The sequence below is a fragment of the Haliotis rubra genome, unplaced genomic scaffold (assembly GCF_003918875.1).
Source record: "Haliotis rubra isolate DU_JTF1 unplaced genomic scaffold, ASM391887v1 Scf1577, whole genome shotgun sequence".
NCBI lineage: Eukaryota > Metazoa > Mollusca > Gastropoda > Lepetellida > Haliotidae > Haliotis > Haliotis rubra.
The window spans coordinates 101,851-128,657 of NW_025765533.1; the positions used below are offsets into that span (position 1 = coordinate 101,851).

At 40.7% G+C, this 26,807-nt stretch overlaps 1 protein-coding gene across 3 annotated transcripts in view; it reads right to left on the bottom strand.

The window, feature by feature from the left end:
• Positions 1–11,022: 11,022 nt before the first annotated feature.
• LOC124271130 overlaps positions 11,023–26,807 on the bottom strand; it is a 29,045-nt gene continuing 13,260 nt past the window's right edge. The window contains exons 3-9 of one of the 3 annotated variants that reach the window (XM_046706197.1): positions 20,160–20,225; positions 19,740–19,805; positions 18,539–18,596; positions 17,231–17,244; positions 12,650–12,670; positions 12,438–12,515; positions 11,023–11,993 (exon numbers count right to left, since the gene is read on the bottom strand). In XM_046706197.1, the coding sequence (XP_046562153.1) occupies positions 11,908–11,993; positions 12,438–12,515; positions 12,650–12,670; positions 17,231–17,244; positions 18,539–18,596; positions 19,740–19,805; positions 20,160–20,225 (389 nt within the window). In that variant the 3' untranslated portion in view covers positions 11,023–11,907. The remainder of the gene's footprint in view (positions 11,994–12,437; positions 12,516–12,649; positions 12,671–17,230; positions 17,245–18,538; positions 18,597–19,739; positions 19,806–20,159; positions 20,226–26,807) is intronic. The other 2 variants (XM_046706198.1, XM_046706199.1) reach the window with 2 other exon arrangements.

Below are 26,807 nucleotides of genomic sequence, written 5' to 3' on the forward strand. Positions count from 1 at the left end.
AAATGAATGAAAACCGATTCATTTGTAGCTGGAGTAAACTGATGCCAAAAACATGGTACGGACTTATCGTTAGTGGAAATGCAGTAATGTGAATGTCATTCACAAACATCGTTTTAGGTTGCTGGAAATTCTCCCTGATTAAGCTTCGCCACGAAAGGGTGATAGTAAATGAAGGTTAAGTCCATCCGCGATAAACTTCTTTCTGGGCCATAACAAATAAAAATAATATTATGCAGCGCACATATCCACGCAACTAGTACATGCTCAAGCCGGTGGCATTTTTCCCCCATAGATCATTGGATGTCAGTCTCAACGGCACATCGCATTATCAATCTCAACTCCCTGGGGATTATACAACTCTTGCAGCACAAAACCAAAACAAGAAGTGTTTTACCTTCCAGACGACATGAACCTGGTTGTCCTCTGAAGAAGAAATTCTTTCTTTGCAAACCACGGCGGTGAAATGGCCATTTGTTTCTCTTTGGTGGTCGTTTGGCAGAATTATGAATTCCGCGAATATGTTTAGCTGACTTTTTACCATCTGAAGACCCATTCCTGTGGACTATAGTTACTTGGTCTATTGGCATCTGACCCTGGATGGTGTTGTGTCCAGCCTTCTGGGTAGGATATGTTAACAATATATTAAACAACATCTTTCTAATGAATAAACATTTGCTAGAAGATGGGCATCTTAACATGAAAAGGTTATTGTAATATGTTGCAACATTACGTAATATTACCCCAGGCACTAAATGCATTGATGCCATCTGTTAGTAAATGACCATAGGTATTGTTATTTTTTAATCTAATAGTTCAGAAAATAGAACCCAAATATCATCCACCCATGTATGTATGTATGCAAGTAAGTGTGCCTGTGTCTGTGTGTTCGTGTGTGTGTGTGTGTGTGATGTAACGTCAATCCTAATTCTACCTTAAAAAGACACACTGTTCTTGAAAAACTATTGTTAAGGCATGTTCTATCACAATACGTGTCTACTATTTAATATAACCGTTTTACTAACGCCTAAGTCACACCAAGGTAGTTCTGCATACGTCCTGCCTCGTCCACAAAATAATTGTAAAACTGGATAGAACATGTAACGTCTGCAAACATTACGATGCTAGTTTGATCATAAACAGTTCTCGGAATGTGTCTATCTCGTCTTCACCCGTCTTCAGCAACATAAGGCAACATCAAAACAAGCGTTTCCAAGCTTGTATGTGCTAAGTGTGGTTTCGCATAAAATCGCAAAGTCGCCCGTGGAAGTTTTTGAAGAGTGTGTATTACGTGCAGTCTGAATAAACTTGCCCGTTCACCCCGTGTGAACAATGTTTCCATGCAATGTATACCTGAAAATACCGATTAAAAAATAATGCACATGACTCCGCAGAACATGCCCATGGTCTAAGCGCAATTCTAAGATGCCTAGCGGTTAGAACAATAGAAAAAAAATACATTATCAGACAATAAAGGTATAGTTTTTTGATGACTTAACAATTGAATGACAATATCCTGTCACTGCGCCATTCTAGTGTGCCCCCTCGTAATCGAACCATTTCACGCAGCTAACATCACTGGTGGAAACATTACTTTTATGTTTTACGACGGTTAAAATGTGTCATTTCGACTCACAAGTTTTCAGCGACACGGTAACGTTCGTAATGTTTACATTCCCACAATGCAATTGTGGAATGTCGCTTGACTACTCAACTTCCTCTGGATGTACTGATCTAAACTTACGCTGGTAGTAGAAATGCAACGTTCATATTGCCCAATATGGTTTACGTTAATGACAGATGTAATTGAAATACCTCAGAGAAGATATTTAATCCGAACGTAAACCGTCATCAAACTGTTCTCATTTGTTTTTTTCTGGTAACGTTCGTCTTAACGTAGGGGACAGACGAATCAATAGAACAGCGCGCCAGTTAGCCCTGTGCGAGGATTTTTAATTTAGGTCACCGACACCGTCGTTTGTTTTCTGCCTTAAATTAATCGTAATTATCTTTAGAAAGTATTAAATTTGGCATCTTAGAAAAGAAATACACTTCGCCCTACCACCATGTATAGTGTAATAAAACACACTTTCGCCCTGAACTATTATAAGGCAAGCGTCCCCGTGCTTTAACGTTATAACAGTTCAGGGCAAAAGTGTGTTTTATTACAAGCGTCCGAGTGCTTTAACGTTATAATAGTTCAGGGCGAAAGAGTGTTTTATTACACTATACATGGTGGTAGAGCGAAGTGTATTTCTTAAACACACGACAGTCAGCAGCGAAGAAAGATCAATCATGTCTTTAGGTGAGATTTAAAACTCTATAGAGTTTGGGCAGATTTAATGTCTGTGGGTAGAGGGTTCCACAGGAAAGCAGCTGAATATTTGAAGTATCTATGACAGAAAGTTCTGAGTTTATATGGAGGCACACCAAGAAGTGATTGGTCGGCAGATCTGAGATGGAACGTAGGGTGAGACAAGGGTTGGCGATAGACTTGACCAGTTCTATTTAGTGATTGGTAAGTTAGAGTCAAACACTACACTTTATCTGTTTCTTAAAGGTCACATGCAACGTAAAACACAACTTTGCAGATTCTGATACCTTTCGGTATGGACTTACCGAAACAAAGCGTCAAAAATGCAAATTCAACTTATAAAGTTGAAAAATAACGCGATGAAAAAAACGCGTGAAATCGGAGTTCAAACGTTTCACTAATTTTTCCCAGACTTTTCTGGGGAAAACGGGTTTCAACAGCTGGGCTGCGCTTATAGCACGTGCGCGGTGAAGTAGGTTCGCGCAGCTTGGAAGCGGTTGTCCGGTGAATACTCGGTGAAGGCTTTGGTGTGAGCTATTTTTCTAATGTTTTGTTGATATCTCACAGGCGTGAGCTTTTTATATGTTATGACAGTTAATTAACTGTTTATATAATTTTATTTGTCTATTTCACCACACGTTCTTCTTACCGAGTCACTTTCTCAGTTCGATACTTAAAAGCAATGCCATTATTTAGCGTTGACAGAATTTCCAACTGTGATATACATATGTCGTTGTCAAAGACTAAACTCAATGTCTTGTTTTATTGACACCTGTGTGTCTGCCTGCCTGTCTGCTAATGACAATATTCAATACACAGCTGCTATCACTGACCACATGCAAATTGAACTTAACACCAGTCAGGCTATACACCATAAACAATATGCATTGATTTATGGCCCGAGTTCGGTCTCTGTCACATTATGTAATTACACAGACAGGCAGGTGTGATACTTGAACACATGACATGTTATGATGTCTGTTGATTGAAAAATGTTATACACAAAAAATGAGCATGTATTTACAAAACCCGACATCTCTACATATACACACACAATCAACCGTGAGGGCATCTGCAAATGGAGAATGCCATGATAATTGTGTTTTAATTATGTTTGATGTTTTGGTTGCATGTGACCTTTAACGACCGGAGGGAATTCGGTGCAGGCTGGCTATGACTTGTTAGTTTTTGTGAGGGTGATAATAATGGCGGCAGTGTTCTACAGCTTCTGCAGTCTGGGAAGTTGGTCGTTAGTAATACCAATCCAGAGCATATTGTAGTACGAAAACGAAAAGCAGCAGACAGTTCCATGTCAAGGATTTGTAATCTCCTTCTCACAATAACGGAAGAAGTAAGCATCCTTGTGGACGAATGAAAGCACGTGCTGTTTGGCAATCAAGTAAACCAGACTCACGCAATTGTTCCAAATATAAATCGATGCACACGTTTTAACATGGTCGACAGAAAGATATGATATTAATGTTTGTTTGAAAAGATATGTTTGCAAGTTGTATCGTCTGATCATTCATAGTAGTTATATGAGTGAGTGAGTGAGTTTGGTTTACATTGAACATCACAACGTTCAGCAATAAGTGTGATGATCCCCCAATTGCAAATTAGTGCATTGCCGTTATGCATAAAGTGGCCGACACATTCCAAGTCTTGCTAGATCTTGAAGGTTACTCATGTGTATTATGAATTAACACTTACCACTGACACTGGAATAATGACCTGGTTGGACCGATAGATTGTACGATTGTTATCGAGATCCTGTCCAGGAGAGGAAACGGTCGCCGTGAGGCAGAGTCTCTTATACTGGTAATAAGCAAATCCTCCCTTGGAATTGGTCACTGCATTAACTGCGCAAGCAATAGGTGACGGAATATTCTCAAAGAGTTCTTGGGTTCCAGGATCTTCTCTCCCCGAGGCGATTTGGTAATAGTGGAGTACACGAATACCCTCGGCAAGAGACGGATGGACTGTGACGCCCAATAGGAAGATAGTTGTCCATACCGCCATTCCGGAGCTGTATGCTCATCAATCAAAGCGTGAAACCATATTATTCTTGCATTGGTACCGAACGTCTTTGTTGCAGAGATTTACAGCGACAGGAATCACAGTCATTACTCTGAATGCAACAGCGAAACACAGACGGCGGCAAGTGTTTTGTGCTTCTATCCCGGATCCCACTCACAGGTCAGTTCATTATCCAAGATATGTGTTTTTCCTTCTAAATATCAAGCAGATATGACAGAAGCTGTACACTTTCAGATTATACTAGATACTCTGAGTAGAGTGCCTATCAGTAGAATAATGATGTCTCGTTGGTTTATCTCCAACAGTGGTAACTAAAGTCACTTTAATCTGTTAGATTCATTGAAATATCGACATTGATACCATCACAGGAAACCTGTGCTTTTAGCGTTACTGAATAAAACATTTGGTTGAGAACTTCACTTCAAATAAACTTACATATAAGGTTCAGATGTCGTACATCGAGAATAAATGCATGTTACAGATTTAATTTTCGATTTTGTTTTGAACCAGTAAAAGAATAATTTGATTTTTGGACATTGTCAACCTTTTCTGAATATACTCTTGAAAAGGTAAAAATTATTTCGGTGCATACCTGTTACTGACTCAGATAACGCAGCACTGAAAATGAAATTTGATATCAAGTGCAATGATATACACAAGAACGCTAATTACGCAACACGTATTCCCAAAAGCAATTCTGTAAAATGTTGGTACAAGCATGCGATCCTACACTAGCATACTAGAATGCAAATGTAAAATACTTGATTCACACAAACAATATCGTTAAAGCTTTGTGGGGCGCCTCCGCGGTGTAGTGGTCAACAGTTCGATCCCTGGCCGCGTCATACCTAAAAGACGTTAAAAGTTGGTAATTGTTGGTCCCTGTCTGGCGCTCGGCATTTATGAGTGCAACGAGGACTGGTCGGCTCAGAGACAGTATAATGTGTCTGAGTGGGGTATTCATGCTTAACTGCGGCATGATATCTCAGTGAGCCAGCACTATTAAACCAGTGTCTGGGCAAGTACAAGCAGCCACACATACACATATATGCACGTCGTCATATGAGCGAAATATTCCTAAGTATTAAATCCAATTTCACCTTGGTGGCGTGTTCAAGTGTTATAAAGGCCAGACAAGTATTGGGGTGAAGGTTTCATAACCGCAGTATGCACACTGCAATTTTCTGAACTGATTTAAAAGACGACCGTTCTGAAAATATCCTTTCTTGACAGGGCAAGGTGGTTGAGTGAGTATGGTTTTGCGCCAATTTTAGCAATATTCCAGCAATATTACCGATGAGACACCTGGGGTGGGCTTAACACATTGTATGTACATGTGGGGAATCGAAACTGGACATGGCAAGGAGTAGACTTTCACAAAAAATAGAGATGACATGTGTCAAAAGGGCTGTGTTCATGGTACTCTTACCATCTTTATTATATTAAACATGTTAGTTTGTGTCAAGATCACTATTTTTGGAAGGATATCATCATTGGTACATATTGTCATAACTCAGTTGACGACAAGTTGTTGTTACTTGTAAATAAAATGGCCTTAATTGTAAACGTGTATGAAACCAATGTGTGTCATCTTGGGTAGTGGTAAGTTAGAGTGTTTATGTTGTCTTTTATGTCTATTTAAATACACAATTATACGTAATAACATATGTGTTGCACTAGAAGTATTGTTGTAAAGACATCGAGAAGCGCAGTACTGGAATACGATCGTCATGGAAGTAATTTAGGTTTGAAATTCACGGTAAAGAAAGCCTGCTATCAGACACTAATGACTTGTTCAGTTCCCTGTTCAGGTAAAGAAAATGTACTTACATGAACAGCTGGACCTCTTGGAGCTCATAAATGTTTGATAAAAGAAAGTTGATGACTACACTCAACTGATAGATTCACGGTTGCTTTTTCAGGCCATTAGAATTTAAAATTTCATTGTGGCGGAGGGGATGTGTGATTCTGTTCTTAATTTTGAATATTTGAACAAAATAGAAAGGTAGAATGGTAGAAAAACCGTCTCTGTTTGTTCAAAAGCCTTATATTAATAAGTATAAAATTCATATCATGATACGTATCCCAAAACAGAAGTTCCTCGTGAGTGGTGCCAGCTATACTGCATACTGACGGACTGTGTCAACATAACAGAAGCTATAATACAATAAAACCTCATTTAGCTGCTATGTTAGTAAACCTTGTAGAATCAAACGACACATCCCAACCTTGTTGGAACATTGGTACCCTTATTGTTATGGGCACGGTAACCCGTAGATACACAACATCGACGAGTCGTTATTTCTATTATAATTGTTGCGAATTTAGCGAATTACTGCCACATAACGCATATTCGCGCAATTCATATCATACCTAAATTATGTATTTATTCAAATTCATATATAAATATAGTTTAGGAAACATATTTTTTGGTAATATTCCCCACTTTTTATTGCTGTGTTGTAACTGAAACAAGGAGGAAAAAAACAGGGGAAAATCTTAAGGAACCACCTAGCACCTGAATAACACGTTAATGGAATTATTTGAACATTTACAATATCAATAGTTCAATGATTAATTAATTATGGCCAAATTAATTTAAACGTCCCCATTACGAATTTGATGAACATTTTAGGTTAAAGTAAATGATTAATTGTTCGATACTATATGTGCAGGAGGTCGCTTGCCAAAACTAATTACAAACATACGATTATGGCGTGTGGTTTAAACATATTTTATTCTATTCAAGAAGAAAGAAAGGATTGGCAAACAAGCCAAAATGGCTTATATTAATGCCGCTCCATAATACATGTGAAGGTTCACATTTGTGCAAAATACATATTTATAGTGGTTATAACAAGTTATCTCTGAATAATAACAATCATGGATATCAACAATTTATCTTGGTTCAGTTTCGTGGCCAGTTGATACAAATAATAAATATAAGAGAAGGTACAAAACTTTATGAATCAAAACGTTTTGATGTTATAATGAATTGATGGACTGACCGTAGAATATCCATATTCGTCTGATGAGATACCGAGTTATTGCCATTTAGCACATCCCGCAGGGAGATCCCTTTCACATAGAAATACGATTCGTATCGAGTGGTATTATATTTAGGACACATGAAAAAATAGTGGAATACATCCTCATAATCTTGTGAGCAGGAACAAGAAGCATTATCAGAAATGAAACGATTATACTTATCACTGTTTAAGTCACTGCATCCCAATCTAAGGCGGCAGTGTATTATTTGACAAAATCGGCTACCAAAATTTAGATCGAACATTGTGTTGGTATTAACTTGTGGTGTGATTGAATTCTTAAACTGTCCAACAGAGGAAGCGTTTGTAGCATTTGTAGGTAGGTCATTCCACAGTTTAATTGTATCGTGCAAAAACGATTTGGCGTAATTAGCACATTTACATCTTATAGACTGATAATTTTCATTATTCCTAAGATTGTAGTTACTGTTATCAGAAACATTCTGGCGTTTGTGAAGATTATGGCGTGTTGTGTTGTCAGCTTTGCTTTACATGTCGAGAAGTAAGCAGCTTAACAATGTATCCTTAAGTTTATTCTCATAGCACTAACTTCCCAGATTAAAAGCGAATTTTTTTATGTTTATTGGTCTTTTCATTTTAAATAACATTGTGAAGAAGAACGAAAACAGATAGTAATGCGGCAATATAAACTGCTAACATGTTTTTATGCTAATCAACCCAAACTGTGTATGTTATAAAAACTGTGTCTCTCAAGATGGATTTTGACGTTTGTGTGCATACACCGAATGTAATAGTACACAAAGTACACCCATTCACATATTAAACCCTTCTCTTATTTTAAGGCTAGCGATAGGAATTGGGATTGTCAAAAACATATATGTTCACGTAATAATCTACCTGCTACCTCGCAATACAATATACACATAGTTATTACTCTCCCGTGGAAGATACTGCAGTGTAATATGTATACGTCAATATTACACTAGTGCAATACCGCTAGACGCATGACGTCATAATGTTTTACAGTTTGACGTCACAATGCTTATACCTCTGTCTCAATGGTATTAGATGTTGGTTGAAAGTCAAAACACTGTTAGTAGGCAGTGTCTATCAATTTATATTAGAGAGTTCTAGACGCATGACGTCATAATGTTTTACAGTTTGACGTCACAATGCTTATACCTCTGTCTCAATGGTATTAGATGTTGGTTGAAAGTCAAAACACTGTTAGTAGGCAGTGTCTATCAATTTATATTAGAGAGTAATAAACAGAATAATAAGAGTTCAACATTCTAATGCACAGGCAAAGAGAATCAATTATCATTAAATGGGCATTTGGAAATATATTACTTGCAACACAGGTTATTCTTGGAGGATAACATAAATATTTTCAAATATTTTTTTCGGGCAAAGAAATATGAAAATATAGAGGAGTACAAATTGCCACATACGACACTTTTATTTTCTTGTAACATCAATAATAGAATAACACATGGCAGAGTTTATATGCCACCTTTTATCAGACTTTAAAGAAACCAATTTGTTTTTTCTAGTCCGGATACAGTTTCAGGTGATAACAGATGAAATGGTCTGTGTACTGATACTGCACGTCTGCCATTATCACCCACAGCTCACTAACGGGTCAGATCCGGACCACTGTCAGTGATGAAATGAAATGATGTTCTATGTCGTGTTTAAGACGTGTCCGCGTGAAGTAATCTGTCCATAGACATTACTACTACAATAGTTCATACTGACTCTGTCTTCTTTTAGCCATTTGGCCTGGGTAGCAAGAAGTATAAACGTATACAGTATGACGGAATGAAAGGACCAGGGAACAAGCTTTCTGAACTGCCTACGGCTATTATCTGAAGACAAAGATAATAAAAAAATATACGTTGACTGGTCATTGCATGAAACTAAGTGCTGTGTGCCTGCTGCCGGTGGAACCCTGTAGGAACATCTAACAGTTTCCAGACAAATAGCATGTACAGATAAGAACAAAACACCAAATAAAACCCATGTCAAGTAAAACTAACTGAAGCAAGAAAATACGTTTCCTGGATTGAGCTTGACATTAAAATAAGATAAGCATGGAATACAGTCTGAGGAAAGCAGGGGAGAGTGTGGAGAAAAATATATCTCAAATACAAGTCAAGGAACCCAAATTATATTTCTCCAGATGGAACAATCCTCAGGTCAAAATTTCATAAACCATTGGGAACAAATAATGAACAAATTATCAAACAGAAACAAATCTTGCAAAATAACGAAAAGAAATGGATTCGGATGAAAAGTTCTGAGGAAAGAGGTAAGATATGTATACGGCGGCTGTAACCTATAGGAACCGTGGATCATTGATTACGATCATACAATTCGTAGCTAAATAACTGTCCAGTTGTTGTGTTATATCACACCAGACTTCCTGGGAAATGATATAACAATAACGCAGCATCATGGTTTAACTGAAAACTGTGCCCTTGAGTAAAACAAAACTGCTTCATGGTTTCAATTCGCTCCTGTATACAGGGGATATTGCTACATGCTTCCACAGAGGTCACACAGACGCTCCTTCCTAAGACAGGAGGTATGACTGACATTAAAACCAACCGCCCTACAACAAATTTGAATCATGAGGTGTTGGGGATGCACAAATCAATTTCTTGTACAAAGCATAATTTTAAACATACCACCTTAACCACTATAAACATGACTTTCACTCGTGAATGGATTTGGCAGATTATCCATTGTATTGACCTGCCTGAGCATTTGCTCAATTTTTAATGTGTTGCTGGTGGAGCTTGATGTGTACTCGGGACCTGTTCCAATCAGAAGGGGAATATTTCATGGGGACTATTTAGTCATTCGCATGTTTGTTTGTCAGAATTCATTCGAGTTTACTTCCAAATAAAGAAGAGGGTTACCATCCCGGACCTCCACAGCATAGATCCGAAACATCGCTTACTCATCACCTGTAAATGGATGACATCGAACGCCTTGCCAAAGGAGACGTCAAATCGAAAGAACAAATTCTCCTTGTCGAGACCGTTTCTAATGGTATGAGTGTGACATCTGACTCGCCATATGCAACACTATTCATATGAAACGTGTCAAGGTACTGAATGATGGATCCGCCAAGGTACAACGCGAGGGTGTTATTGTCTGTTTGGAGTGCAAGTCTAGGGACAAGCTGCAGAATGCTCCAATTCAAGACAAATTCGTCGTCTCCACAACTGTGTCTTTGACCCCCAGGTCGACCCCGAACATGTCATAGAGTCATGGAAAGCTAATTTGGAATAGACTCATATGCAGCCTCAACAATTCCTGTCCAAACACGTTGTGTGGATACCATGTAGAAGATGCATGAGCCTTGGTCGGGTAATCTTGGAGGGTTTCACTAGGCATTCCTTCCTCGGAACAGTCCAATTCGTATAGACTGCATGTAGAAGGTGCACGAGCCCTTAGCTGATAATGAACCTAACCAACCTCAGCTTGCCAAGTTCCATCGAACCATCGTCGCTGCATTCATTTATTAAGATTTTGATAGCAATTTCACGAAAACGTGTGTCGTCACTCTGTTGTGAACAGGTTTATTTGTCAAAGTAGTATATAACACGTGTGTAAAAGTGTAAAACAGTATCTGACATCAGCGAAATAAACAACACCTTGATCAACAAGTTTTAATTAGAGCAGCTGGATGAAGATGTATCAACAGAATGGAACGTCTGGTATCGCAGATATACATCGTATTCTCATATCGTGTTAAGATCATTAGTGTGGAAATGGTAGTATCAACTTTGTGAGTCACATTCACCAGAATAATGAATCCTGACCATGTTGCAGTTGTCCACATAGTGTCCTCTATCATACGGGTCAGTGGTATCACACTACAAAACCTTGTCCTTCAGTAACAGTGTTTACATGCATGGTGCCATGTATCTGCCAGAGGGTCAGATGTGCCTACTTGAATATAAGCATCTTAAATGTCCTTGTAGGAATCTTTGTCAAGAAGAGATGATCACACGAAAAGGTAACTGTATCCTGTTATACAAACAAAAGTAATACGAAGAAACACATGACAACGAAACAACATCAGCCACATGGTCCCCTTTGGTCCCCGATGTGTCTTTGTGTTAATGTCCCACATATGTCTTGCATGAAACGTTTGAAAGCATTACTGAGGCATGTGATGCTATTGGACATCTTCGTGGGAAAACGATTGTACCAGATACGCAATAAGAGGCCCCACTGGAAGAGTATAATTATTTAAAGTGCTAATGCGTCTTGGTAAAGGTAAATGTGATAGTTTAGAATGAACCGTGAAACGGAATTTAATGGCACCCAGAAGCTGCGTGAGTGGTATTCCAAGTGTTGTCCATGTTGTGAGAGAGAGAGATGCGAAATACAAATTCTTGCTCTCTTGGCTTTCAATCCAAACATGTTAACCAACTCGTCAAAGCTGTACTCATCAGGATCCATGGAACAATGACGGGTATTTTGACCAGTCGGTTTAATGACATGTTTTCTATATTAGCCTGCCGGCCTTTTTGCCTACAGCTCTTTCATGTTGACGTATTCAGCTTTATCTGCCTGGGCCGTCGTAGCTTTCTTTGGTTTCCGAACTTCAGCGTAGACATCTGGAACATGTAAGATGTTACTATGACAACAGACTGGTGCTGCTTTCCAGTGTCGCACACAAGGAGCTTTGGATCATCAATGCAAACAATGTTGCATTTATATTACAATGTTTTAACACATTTGGAACTGATGAAAAAGCTCACATACCTAATACAAATATATCATATTTGAGGAACTTGACTTTTCATGTAGTTTTTCAACTTACATGAGTAGTATCCTTGGAGTGTCAACGATGCTGATGCTGAAATAATTCAAGAACCAGGATATGTTGCTGAAAGTCCTAGCGCTAAGACTCGGTGTGAAATCTGGATATTAGTAAAGCAAGTCCCTACTTCAGCTTGTCATTTCACTGTGCAATTAGTGCCTCTTAGTGCTTCATTTGCATCAGTAACTATTGTTATTATATAAACTTAATAACCCGTAGATAACCAAGTATAACGAACCTGTGACGGCGTGATCAATCTCCGTAAGTTGCCGACTGGGTGTGATGTCTACCGAACCCTCGTATAAGTCATTTTCCTCTGGAATATTCAAGGTGAAGTTAGGAATTTTGTTTCGTTCTTCCTGGTGCTTGTTTTATTATTTACTTGTACTTTATTTAACTGGTTTTGTTAAAAGAAAATAAACATAATCCTCCGCTAAATTACAAACTCACCAAGTACTGTTTCATTTTCTTTTCTCCAAATCCTTATTCACATACAACAAACACTTACATAACATGGCATGCTGTACGGTGCACCATAGTTTATTCGTTTCAAACAGAATATAAATAAGTTTTACACAGTATGTACAAACTACATCCATCGAGCCTTCAGTCATAAGGCGCCGTCTCCTTACATCGCTGAAGCAGCTACGAACCCGCCATTTACATCTTGCATTGTTCGTGGCATATGCCCCCGATGACTCACGTATTCTAATGGCTCGCCAGCCTGGACATGTCCGTCCCACCCAACAGTGACAGTCATCGGTCTGTAACATTACACGAGAATTAAACATTCAATATGGAACACATACATATATACAGACAGTGTATATATCCGCTCTCAAAGAAATCACATCATATAGCATCAAATCAAAAATGACCGCTGGTGCACCGCAGCTGAGAATGGCCTAATTCAAATTTCCCTCCCTTTTATACCTATCAGAGCGCCCTCATACTCATAGCATTACTTCCCCTTGTTGTATCTTCCGACGCTAGGAGAAAGAAATTTCATTCTAATTTGTACCTCAAACGAAAGAATTTATATTTCTCCAACTCCTTATTCACATACAACAAACACTTACATAACATGGCATGCTGTACGGTGCACAAACTGAGACATAAAGAACGGGCAGCTTTACAATCCAAGCGAAAGAGACACTTTCAAACGCTTTTCAATATCATCTTTCACATAACCGTCTTTTGCATTTTCACTTTTCCACCTGCCATGACGCTTAAACATTCTATCTGGAATGCCATTGTTTGCGGCTGCAGTAGCTCCACCTGCTCTCAAACTGTGCAGACCAAACTTTGATATATCACTCACATGTGAACTAAACACCTCAATGAAAAGCTCTCTCAAACGGGAATAGGACATGGGCTTATTGTCAGCTCTCAAAATGTAACCATTTTCAGTCTTACTCATATTTCTGAATATAAATTCAGGATCTTTCACTTTGGTAAGCTTCAAATATCGTTCCAACCATGCTACAGGGCACATATTTGTACCTGTCCGGCCTATGATAATCCAAGCCCCATCTCTATAGACATCAGTTTTTGACTTCTGAATAAACACGGAAACGTAAGCTTGACAAAATACTACATCACTCCGAGTTATCGCTAATAACTCCGATGATCTCATGAAACCTGAATAAGCTAACAGGCACATTACAACAGTTCTCATTTTGTACAATGAGCATTCCTCCGCATTGTCTGGTACAATCTTATTCAACAGCTCAACTGTTATAGGCTCTTTCTTACAAAGAGGCTTGGCTAACTTCCTCTTAGCTGCTTCAAGTACGTTTTTTACTAACGTACTCTCTGTGGGGCTTTCTAAACCAACTAAAACATGGGCATGTCTCAAGCTATAATAAGCTGTCTGAACAGGTGAGAAAGTCTCACTTTGCTGACACATTGCTAACAAATATAAAGAACAGTGCAAAGGTGATACTGGCATATTTGTTGACATACCCTGGGCCAAAACCCATTTCTTCCATGCTTTAAAACCATAATCATACTTTTTATTTGTGGAGTTTGCTCTCGAGCAAGACAAATGCTCTGGAAGACGTCTTACGAGCTCCCTCATAGATGGAGGTAAAGTCAGTATCTCACTTCTATATACATGTTCAAACACACCTGCAACACGGAAACAACATCATCAGAATATCACACGTAAAGCCATCATGTTGAAGTTTATATCGTTCACTCCAAACAACCAGCCAAACTGTCTGCTTGGTACATATGCCTCCTTACAAGTGGGAAGATACATCCAGGCTTTAACTTGAGGTATAAATACCTTATTAGGACACAATATAGGCCAGAAATTGGCTGAATACCATACAGGAATGACGATAGTTCCCTTAGCGTGACACTCCCTCATATGCCTGAGAACACGTGCGATCATAAACACAGGAGGCACTATCCAGTTATTGTCTTCACCCCAGGACATAGATAAAGCATCCACTCCGTCACTTCCTGGATTCCAAAATCTTGAGTTAAACCTTACAACCTTAGTATTGTAATATGACGCAAATCTGTCAACATCAAATGGGCCCCATTTGGCAGAGACGCGTTGAAACACGTAATCCTGGATACCCCAATCATCTGCATCGACTATCTTACTCAGATAATCAGCACGCTCATTTTCTAACCTTGGTATCCACTGCATGTAAACTCTGATATTATATTCATTGCACAGCTTGAAAATATCTAGAGCCAAAGCTTGAAGATCGACTTTCATGCTACCTTTCGACACAATCGACTCTACATTTTGATTGTCAGTAAACCATTTTACTTTGTGCGACTCCAAAATGGAAACAAAACTGTTCATAACCAACAACACAGCCTTCAACTCTCTCCAAGTTGAACTCCGTGACGCTTCTAATGCTGACCACTGACCATGTGATATGGCTTGACCAACTTCTACACAGTACCCACCAAAACCGGAATTACTAGCATCACTGTAAACTACCCGTGTAGGAATACTTCCATAGCTTAGAGTACATTCACTGTGTCTGTCAATATGTGAAGCCCAAAATTGTAACTGATCTCTACTCAGGTACGATATCATTACAGTTTCTTTCCACGATGTAGCCTGGAGTGTCTGAATACTCAGAAACTTTGTCATTAGCTGAGACAAAGTACCAACAACCATCTTCATAGCAACTACTTGCCCAACAACCGAAGCTAAGCTCTTTACAGGGACTGGAACAGCAGAAGACAAAAGTTCTGCTATACTTTGCTTAAGCTTAGATATTTTCCGTTGAGGAATAGACAACTTCATTTGTCTTGTATCTATGATAAAACCTAACCATTCGATCTCTTGAACTGGCTTCCATAGGGACTTTTCTACTTTTGGTACAAAGCCTGGTTTTAACAAGTCTTGCTTGACAAGTTGGCCAATAGCTGCCGTTTCACATTCGGAAAAACTTGAAAGGATCCCATCATCTAGAAAAGTAACAATCTTGTAACCTTGGAAACGCCAAAACTTTACCAACTGTCTGGTAACCTTAGTAAACACATAAGGTGCTGTACTCAAACCAAAAGGGAGGACAAGAAATTTAAAATACTTCTTGTCTTTTCCTGAACACACCCCATGCAAATCCTAGAAACTGCGTATGTTCATGGTAAATATCAATATGGTGATATGCAGAATGGATGTCGAATTTCACTAGCCAATCATTCTTTTCTATGTACAACAATGCAGTTCTCCAGTCCTCCTACTTAGCTGAGGCTTTCCACAGATGTTTATTCACTCTAGACAAGTCTAAAATAAGACGCTTTTTACCAGAATGTTGTACAGCTACAGATTAAGGGTTAACCACGTAAGGTTTATCTGAACACTGAGCAATCAACCCTCTGCGCAACAAATCTTTAACAGCTGATGACACAAAGTCAAAATTCTCCTTACCAGATCTATTGTTCCTTATATTCATTCTTTGTGGGGTAGAATAAAATGGTATTTTGTATCCGTATTCAATAATGTCTAAAACAAAATCAACAGCACATATTTCTTTCCAAAACGAAACATGATTTTTCAGTCTACCCTTTACAAATATATCTATCCCATCTTGTTCATATTCATAAAAGTCATTTGTAAGGCCAGGTGCAACAACGTTTACAGTATCATCACCTAATGTATACTCAACTTCGGGTTCTGCTTCCTTGGAACGTATCCTACTCTCTGTCAAGCTTCCCGTGTTGCTGAGTTGTGTTGTTAAGTAAGGGACACTGACGTCTCCAGTGGTTGAAGTCGCCACACATGAAGCACGCTCCTGACCTTTGACCACGGCCACGAAAATTATTAGACTGGTCACCAGCATGAGAATCCGTTGAAGCTTGAGTGACTGTCGAGGAAGGACGCTGGATCGGCTTGTAAGGATGCAATCGTCCGGAACGAGATGCCCTTGTCTTGATTTTCTTAATCGCTTTGCTTTCCGCTCGGTTGATTCTTTTGTCGTCATCAGAATCTGACGCCAATTCATGAGCCACATAATTACGCACTGTTTCCCAGCCCCCCTCTGAGGAATCAGCTATTTTTATGAGTTTGTTTCTTGTCTGACTAATCAATTCCAAGGCGTAATCAGTCTTATCATACTGAATAGCAAAACGCAACTGTTCTAAGTTTTCCAGAGCTTCGGAATTAAAGGCAAACTGAATTTTGTTCCCATATTTTTTCCATTGATAGTCCCTCTCCGCTTTCAATTTATGTACTTCTTTGGATGTTTTATAAAACTCATCACGAAGACCTTCAATCTTCTCATCAACTGCCTTCCTAATTTCAGCTTGTGATTGATCCAACTTTTTCAATATGGCGTCTAACTTGTCGCTGTCAGTGTTGACTACCCTGGGGCTGACCATAATCAAAAATGACCGCTGGTGCACCGCAGCTGAGAATGGCCTAATTCAAATTTCCCTCCCTTTTATACCTATCAGAGCGCCCTCATACTCATAGCATTACTTCCCCTTGTTGTATCTTCCGACGCTAGGAGAAAGAAATTTCATTCTAATTCGTACCTCAAACGAAAGAAATTATATGTATCTCCTCGCCCCTGAAATATACATGCAACCTATCTTAGTTATGTATACATCTTCCAAAACTGAGTGAGTTATGGATTACACTTCTCTTAAAGGTATTCAACAGTGTTATCCAAACAGTATGCAACAGTGTTTTCTCAATCTTATTCAACAGTATTCTCTCAACAGTATTCATCAGTGTTATATCAACGGTATTCAACAGTGTTATCTTAACAGTGTTATCTCAACAGTATTCATCAGTGTTATATCAACGGTATTCAACAGTGTTATCTCAACAGTATTCTCTCAACAGTATTCATCGGTGTTATATCAACGGTATTCAACAGTGTTATCTCAACAGTATTCTCTCAACACTATTCATGTGTTAAACCAACGGTATTCAACAGTGTTATTTCAACAGTGTTATCTCAACAGAATTCTCTCAACAGTATTCATCAGTGTTAAACCAACGGTATTCAACAGTGTTATCTCAACAGTGTTATCTCAACAGAATTCTCTCAACAGTATTCATCAGTGTTATACCAACGGTATTGAACAGTGTTATCTTAACAGTGTTATCTCAACAGTATTCATCAGTGTTATATCAACGGTATTCAACAGTGTTATCTCAACAGTATTCAGGAGTGTTATACAAACGGTATTCAACAGTGTTATCTCAACAGTGTTATCTCAACAGTTTTCTCTCAACAGTATTCATCAGTGTTATATCAACGGTATGCAACAGTGTTATCTCAACAGTGTTATCTCAACAGTATTCTCCCAACAGTATTCAACAGTTTTATCTCAACAGTATTCTCTCAACAGTATTCAGGAGTGTTCTCTCAACAGCATTCAACAATTTTATACACATCTTACAGTGGCGAGAACAAAAGTAGAATGATCTTGAATATCATTCTTCAATTATCCACCGTCACTTTATTAAGTGACATAATGCTGGTCGGTATCATATTACCTGTGAATGTAAAAATATCGTAATAAACATGTTAATTACAGCACTTTTCTGTGTTATTGTTTCAGGGCTTTACGTCTAGTTCATGTACGGATTGTCACGTGGATTACCATTCATTTCAACTTTGGAAAGAACACGAAAGAACATATTTCATATCACTTTCATATATCCCAAATATGCAAATTGTTAAAATGAAAAACTCTTACTATTATGTATTTGAACACACATGATAACTTATATGATAAAGCAATATCGTCAGGTGTTTTATTATTGAGTTACACCATATCCTGCGAGCACACTTGGACATCATTCAGCCCTGAGTACTATTTATTTCCTACATTTACATAAGATGCACTCACACGTTGCTGTAGACGGGGGCTGGTGCCAGGTGATCAGTCGCCATGTCCCTTTCACTGGCTGTGAATGTTGATAGTGATGTACAGGTATTATTATCTTACTAGATGTGAAGCTTACAATATGTGAAAATCAAGATATAATGAAATACGTCATCATATCGTATGTGAGTGCATATGTGTGTATGTGTCTCTCTGTGTCTGTGTGAGTGTGTCCGCGTCCTCTCTTTCTTTCTCTCTTTGTCTCTCTCTTTCTCTCCTTCTCTCTTTCTTTCTATCTCTTTTTCTCTCTCTTTTTCTTTCTCTCTTTCTTTCTCTCTCCCTCTTGCTCCGTCTCTCTCTCGACGAGTTGGTAAACATTTCTGGATTGAAAGCCAAGATAGCAAGAATTTGTATTTCATGTGTTATAATTTATCATCTTGTTTTAGGGATGAAAATTGACACCCTGAAGGAAGAGATAAACCGATTGTATCAGGAAATACAAAAAGGACAAGTGTGTGAGGAAAAGACCCCAATGATGCCAAGTTGGTTTAACGCAGGAGCACGGTGCTGACAATACTGGAGACGTTTATGGCGTGTTATTTGTCATTCCAAATAGATATATATCCTGACAGCGGTTTCTTTCAGACCACGTGAAATTGCTATGGAAACAGTTTCAACATATGTTTATGTAGATTTATTTACATGGAAATATGATCGCCTTAGTCCCTGAGGCTCCAGTTCTCCCTGAGCAAATTAATTTCTCAAGACAATGAACCCAGTATCAATAGTTGTCCTTTCCTTCATTTAGGTCAACATTCGAGCAACTGTCTGACCGCAGCCTGTAAGAGGCGTGTCTGAGTGAGGCAGGCTGGGGATTATTCTCTCTCTCTCTCTCTCTCTCTCTCTCTCTCTCTCTCTCTCTCTCTCTCTCTCTCTCTCTCTCTCTCTCTCTCTCTCTCTCTCTCTCTCTCTCTCTCCTTCCTTCTTCTGACACACACAACGATGACGACAAAGACGATGATGATGACAACACCAACTCCTGCTCCTACAGCGACGTAGACCGCTGGCGATTGTAAAGTTACCGGTGAAGTTGCATGAAAACGTTTATATATTACTTCACAAACTGTATTCATACGTGCAGTATAATCGAAGAAGCACATATAGGAGAAGCATCATCATCACAGTTACACCGCATTAATAGAAAAACTTAAAATCTAAATGTTACCCATAGTCGACGTTTCAGGTTTTGTCGTGAGCATCGTTGTGGTTGCAGTTGACGTGCCTGGTGTACCTGGCAAGGAAATGATATCGAAGTCATTACATGTTGAATTACCGAAGACCAGCCTGCATTGGAACAGTCAGGGATTCTAAACGAATAGCCCTTCCATTGTCTCCACTAAGCAATGGACACCAAATATATTACACGCGATCCTCAGCTCTATGAAAGTTATAGACAGGGTATATGCCAGCAGTGTTCGAACTCGAAGTGCAGAAGCTGCGTGGGTTGTACCGCTGAATGTAGAAGATGAAGGAGAGGTACCCTTCCATTGTTATCTTATTCCTTTTTAGGAATCCCTACACTGTTTCTTATTTCCTATTTTATTGTTTATGAGTTCCAAATTCATAAGTGAAAATGAAAACCCATCGCCAGAAGTTGTGGAAAATATTGATCCTGGTGTGTTGTTTGGCGGCGTTTCTTTCGGACTTGTTTCTGAAAAATTGATGTTGCAAGAAGTAACCTTTTCCCCTATGTACGTTGATACAGACGATGCTGTATGTGATGTGGCTACAAGCACTGTTGTTATATGTGAGGGGACAAAGTGGGGATCACATTTTTATTGTAACTGAAGTTATTAAGACTCCTATCACACATAACCCAACACCAACTTTTCAACTCTGGAAAACGTTGCATGGGTGAATAGCTGAATTCAACCAATCACAAATTCAGTAAGCGAGCCGTTGATCCCATGTCGTCTCTACAATGATGTTCGACAAGTTTTACTGCAGAGATGTGCTGAAGTGTGCTCCGGGTTGAACACGTATATATTTTTATCTTGCACTGTGCCATTTTATGTGCAAAAATATGTAAACTATTTTAGACAAACGGATGGAGAAAAGATGCAATTTCTGTTATATATTTTATGCTCTTAGTATGTTTTCTCTCTCGCTCTCGTGTATATATAGGCGGAACTTAGCTTTCAATGTACACCTGAAGAGCCGTTGAACGGCAAAACATCTTGTGCAGATATAAAGGAGATTTGACAAAAAGAAATATCGTGACTAATATTTTTGTATTGCTTATACACCTGCAGAAATCACACACATATATATATATATATATATATATACTAGCCACATAAAGAAACTGTGCATTGTGAAATTATTATCCCAGTTGATAAGTACTATAACAATGTCAAAGGTACATATAAACTTTAATGGAGGGATCATGAAACCATAACAAGTCGGGAGAATTTCAATTGAAAAGTCAATCACAATGACGTCACGAGTCTCCAAGCGGGACAGGGGTCAAACGACCATGTCACAAGCTCAATAACGGGTATGTCCACCATCGGCATTGAGAACAGCAGTGCATCGACGACGCATAGAGCCTATCAAACGTGCAAGGAAGGCTTGTGGGATGTCACGCCAGATTCTCTCAAGTTCGGTTGCAAGGTCAAGGACGTTATCTGGCGGATGAGGAAGACGGCGTAGACGTCTATCCATCTCGTCCCAAACATGCTCTATCGGGGAGAGATCCGGTGAATTTGCAGGCCAAGGCAGTAAGTCAACGTTGTGCTGTTGCAAGAAATCCATAGCAACCCTTGCCGTATGAGGGCGGGCATTGTCCTGTTAACCCAGGGCCATGACGTTGCAGAAAAGGAATTGCCACAGGTCGAAGAATCTGATCCGTAGAGGGAATGATTGTACGGGACCAAGTCCAACAAAAGGCTCTGCAAAGCCTTATTCCCCAAATAAGGCTTTGGTCGGACCCTTAGCTCTTGCTACCATTACCCCTACTATAAAAAAGTTTGGGACGCTAGCGGGATACGAACTCCCGCGGCTGAAGTGTGTATAACGTGCCGCTATGACATAGAAAGATAGAAAGGTTCTAAAAAGTAGTAAAATGTCCCCGGCAGCCACAATTCCCCAAGGGTGAAATCGAAAGATGATGTTGCGCTTCCTCCCCTTGGGAATTGTGCCGGCTGCCTTTCTCTCACCATGAGAGTGCCCCTCTCAGCTAAGTGCTTTAAGCGACCCAACTGATATGATCTTGATTCCTTACCGAAACACCTCACATCACACAAAGTTGCAAGGAATCTCCTGAGGCAACGGCGGGATACGAACCCACATGTATAGCTCGCGCAAACTATACATAATGGGCCGCACCACTCAACCGATTGAGCTACCGGGGACATAGCTGAATCATCTCGGTTTAACGGGTCTATCCTGAACTAGCACTTTCCTGATCACGTGACACTATGCGGTAACACTGTGCCGTACGGTACGATCAATAATTCTTCTCTTACAAAACCTCTGCCCGGCCCATCCCTCAAGTAGTACAAGTTAGGCTCGTCTGCTTTAATGTCCACTTTATCTATGTTGTAAGTTTTGACTGACCATATAGGATCGGTGGCTCGCTTACGGCTATCACCCTCGTGTTCCCCCGGCTGGTATAGATACCTCACTAGGACCCTGTCTGGTATCTGTTTCTCCTTCCCACGCAAAGGAGCGGCCGACTGTGCAACTATTGATTTTAGTTTGATAGCGTCTGCCGGCTTTTTACCGGTGAGACGGGTGACTTCATGGTTGATTGCCGACACCACCTTAGGTAACCTCGTGACCCATTCAGTCGATCGCTTCCCCGGGGTGGCCATCTCTCTAGCATACTGATGTCCGAATAAGCGCTCAGCCAAAGTCCTATTAAATCTCTCAACTATGGCTTGGCTGCGATGGGCTCCGGCCGTGCCACGCCTGACCTTTGTATCGTGTTTGGCTAGCAGTTGTGACACGGCACCCATGAACTCCCGCCCTGGGTCAACTTGCAGCTCTGTTGGCCACGTCAGCGGACTGCGTTTGTATATACGTTCGAATCCTCTGGCTACCTGGACCGAATCTTTCGTGGTCAAGGGTTCGGCTTCCTTGTAGCGACTGGCTACATCCACGACTGTTAAGGCATACTTGTACCTTTTATCGTGGGTAGGAACAGTAGGTCTGCCTGGTGAACGCTATTAGGTATGTTAATACCGAACTTCCTTCTAGGCACGTAGCGTGGTGGTGGCAAATAGATCTGCCACAGGGCTTGTTTTTTTCGCCACGCTTTATTTCTCCGGCGGTACTCGCGCCATTTTAGCCAGCTTATCTACAGCGCTAGCTCCTTTCCAGTACCCACGCGGGCTATAGTAAATAGCCTCAAACTTTTTCTGGTTCCCGACCCCGACATATTTATATCTATGTTCTTGGTTCAATTTTTCATGCCCGTACGCGTACGTGTTTATCCCATCAATAGCTATCCAACGTTTAGTATCCATAGGCGACAGGGACGTCTTGTTTATAGTCAGTCCGTATATCCTATGGCCATCACTTCTAAGTGTGTTCATTTTATGTCTAAAGGTACGGGTCTTGAACAGGGCTTCCTTGAATCTGGCGTGTTTGATGTGTTGTTTAACCACGTACTTCTTAACACCCTTAGCCTTCCGGATCTCACTATTGTCGGCTTTCAGTATGGAGTACATCTTAGGCCTCAACCCTATGTACTCGGCTATGGGCGTGCCAGCACACTCGTCCTTCATCTTACCTAGGACCTTTTTATTCACCGTGCTGTGTATGGTATGGTCCTTGGGGTAGTCGCTGGTGTCGTACAAATCGAGGTGTTTTTTCATGTCCTCGTACACGTCCTCGGTTTGAATCTCCATCAGCAGGGAATCCGTGTCAGTGTACAGCACTTCACACCTGTCGTCGTACTGTTTCTTAAGCTCGTTGTAGTAAAAGTCGTACATCAGGTGTTTGGATAAATCGAGGATGCTCATCCCCACGTAAACAGGCCGGTTGAATTTTATGTGGCTTTTCTTCATGTGTAGGGCAACTAGGTCATCGGTGAATATCTTGCTACGGTTGAATGCCGGACTGGCTATCAGTCTCCTGAGCTTGTCTTCCTCATCATTCGACCGAACCAGCTTCACGGTCACGCGTTTCCTCAGGTTCTCCATAGTCTTACCGAACACCGAGTTGTTCATGAGCTTGTAGAGATTTTTCTCAAAGTCACTGGTGGCAAGCTTTCGGAGGTCTGTGTTCATTCTGATGTAGGGTTCCATCCATGGGCTCTGGTCGAACACGAGCACCCTGTGTATTTTGGTCAGCCTCATACCCAACGACAGGTACAGCTGTAGGTTGCGATAGTGAACGATGTACTTGGTCTTATTCATTAAGTTAGGCACGAGTTTTTCAACGTCTGCCACCCGCCCACCTAACAAGTTATGTTGGTACTCAGACATCCAGTTGGGCTAACCCTCATACGTTCGGGGCCAGGGGTAGCTGTTGTGTGATGTGTGTAATACCTTGGGGTATTCTAAGTCAACCTCGAGGATATAACCTTTGTTTGAATCTGGTGCGATGCTCATAACATCGACCTCCTGTGGCACCCATTCGAATCCCCCTGTGGGTAGATACTGGCTCATAGCCCAGCCGTACAGGTTGTTGGCGTCGAGGTAGAGAATGTGATTGGTTGGCTTGCTAGGGTCGTAACCCTTCACGTATTGATTATTTGCTTTCGCGTATCGTTTGGTTGCCATGGAGATCCCACCTCGCAAGCCTTTCTCAATGAATAGGTGCATGTCATAATCTGTAAGCAATTCCAACTTAACTCCGGTCTTTTTAAGCAAGGCATCCCACGACAGACCTGGGCTGGTGTAATACCATGCGGGGTCGAGTTTATACTGCTTGAAACATGTCCGCCTAAACGTCTCAAACACGTCGGCTAACAGCAGTACATCTGTCCTCAAGTACAGGTCGTGATAATCCCCCAGGTTCTTACAACCCAGTTTATTCCATACGTTAATCGCGTGCGAGTAATCGTCTTGGGATATTTCCGAGTCGGTCAGATTGCTGTAAAATTCTCTGATGGGAGGTAGTCTGGTCTCGGCGAACTTGGGCCAACTATCCATGTACTCATAGGGGTACACACCCTTCCTCATAAGCAGGGGTCTAGTCTCGGCGTCTGTGTATCGGTCGGTGATAGGGAAGGTATCGTTGGCCTTAACCAGACTGTCTAATGAAGACAATAGAAATTGTACTGAATCTATAAACCTAAGGCCGTTTAAGCTGAAGGAGATGTATCTCTCCATGTTGTTGGGGATGCACGTTATATTACCATCGATTTTCGCGATGGCCTGCATGATCAAATGAGAGTCGTACCCTCTCAAGTTGTGAAAGACAACGGGGATGTTTATTATCTTAGGGTTGATTCTAAGCTTGAGGTTACACGCGCTGTGAGCGGCGCCTCTATACTTACCGGTTACGTGACAGTGATCTCTCACGGAATCACCATTCAGTGGTGAGTCGCACACGTGACAATTAGTGCTACAGGCGTGAGCTAGTCGGTCGGCTCGGGTCATACGCATGGGAGCGACTCTATACAGTGCATTCCTAATAATTTTTTCTTCCTCCTGCAAACACTTTAGAAACCTTTCAGCCGCGTCGGGACCCCTGTACACTACCGGAGCTTTTGTTTCCCCGTCACAACGGACGACCACGTATCCAAACCCACAGGCTTCATGCTCCTGTGTTTTGAGTGTGGTTGGGGTATCCCCAACAACCTTAATAGGTTTGACCAAGGCTTCAAAGTCGGCGTATATGATATAAGGCACAGACATTTGGTTCTTGTGGTTGTCGAATTTTAGGATATTGTCACCTTCCTTGGGCATGTCGACGCGTATGGCCGTCTGCCCCACACCTTGGCAATCCTCCCGGTGGGATTCTAATAAATCAGCTCGGCTGAAACCGTGTAGGCATCGCACACAAAAGTGTTTTTTCCCAACGTGTTTCGACTGGTCGTGCAACAACCGGCTGAGATGTTTTATCCACGTGTAGTGATACTTTTCACCTCGTTGGATCATGAATATATTGATAACTTTGACCCTTTTCCCCAACGATGGGCTGACCCTGTGTACTATTGTTGTGTTACCTTCGTGCCCAAAGACATTTATAGCTAGATTATTCTGTTTTTCTACTTTAGTGATCTGGGATATGGGGTTGGTTCATCTATACCATCCCAGTTGAGCCCATCATCTTGGGGATAGCTAGAAAGCCTGTCTGAATGAGTGTCAGCTGGAAACAAGGCTGACCTGATAGCTACCCTCAGGCAATCGTCTCCTCTATTCTTGACGTTTACCATGGCCTGTTTTTTCCTATAGTAGGGGGGCAAGTCTAGGTATGACCCGCCTCTGAACGGCACGTAGTTAGCTATGTCTAGATAGACATTATCGATTTTATCTACAGCCCACCCGGACCCCAAGTGTGTGTAGCGTTCTAGGTATTCCCGTATCTGCTGAAAACTGGTATCGATCGATGCGTCTATGGTCTCTGTATGCGTGACAACCTCTTGCCTACCTCTGAAGTAAGGCTGAACGTACTCAGTGACCCCTCCCCCAACTTGCTTATCGAGTGACATTTTAACTGTGATCTGAAACTTGATGCTTCCCAGACTGGTTAGTTCCTGATTTATTTTATCAGCTATCAGTGGCTTAATATCTGTAATGTCTATGTTCCTATCAACATGCATGCGCCAGCCTCTTAAATAATTACCTACAGCGCGCTCAGTGGGTATGAACTGTAGGTCAATAGCTCTATTCTGCCGTAACAGTTCTACAAGCTGTGGTTTCGTCATACGGGAATACCCACCTAACCCCAAATCGCGTACCTGGGTTTTTAATTGTTTTACAGTGGGAGGTTTTGCTACGGGGGCATGTGATAACAATGCAATTAACCCGGCTCTCCCCAGGTTTGAATAACCCGTGAACCCAAGCTGTTTTGCTTGAGCTTTTAATTGTTTTACCGTGAGAGGAGTTTCTAAACCTAGTAATCTCAACAAGGCTGGCTTCCGCATTCTAGAATACCCTATCACACCTCTCTGTCTGGCGATTTGCTTAAGCTCGCGTATAGTAGTCATAATTGCGTACACACCTAAGAGAATTAATGTCTAATTGGACCACAGTAAAGGGAGGTAACTCATAAAAAATATAGTGAGGTTGTTTCAATCCAGTACTCACTACACTGTTATCTTGAGAAGCCGCCTACG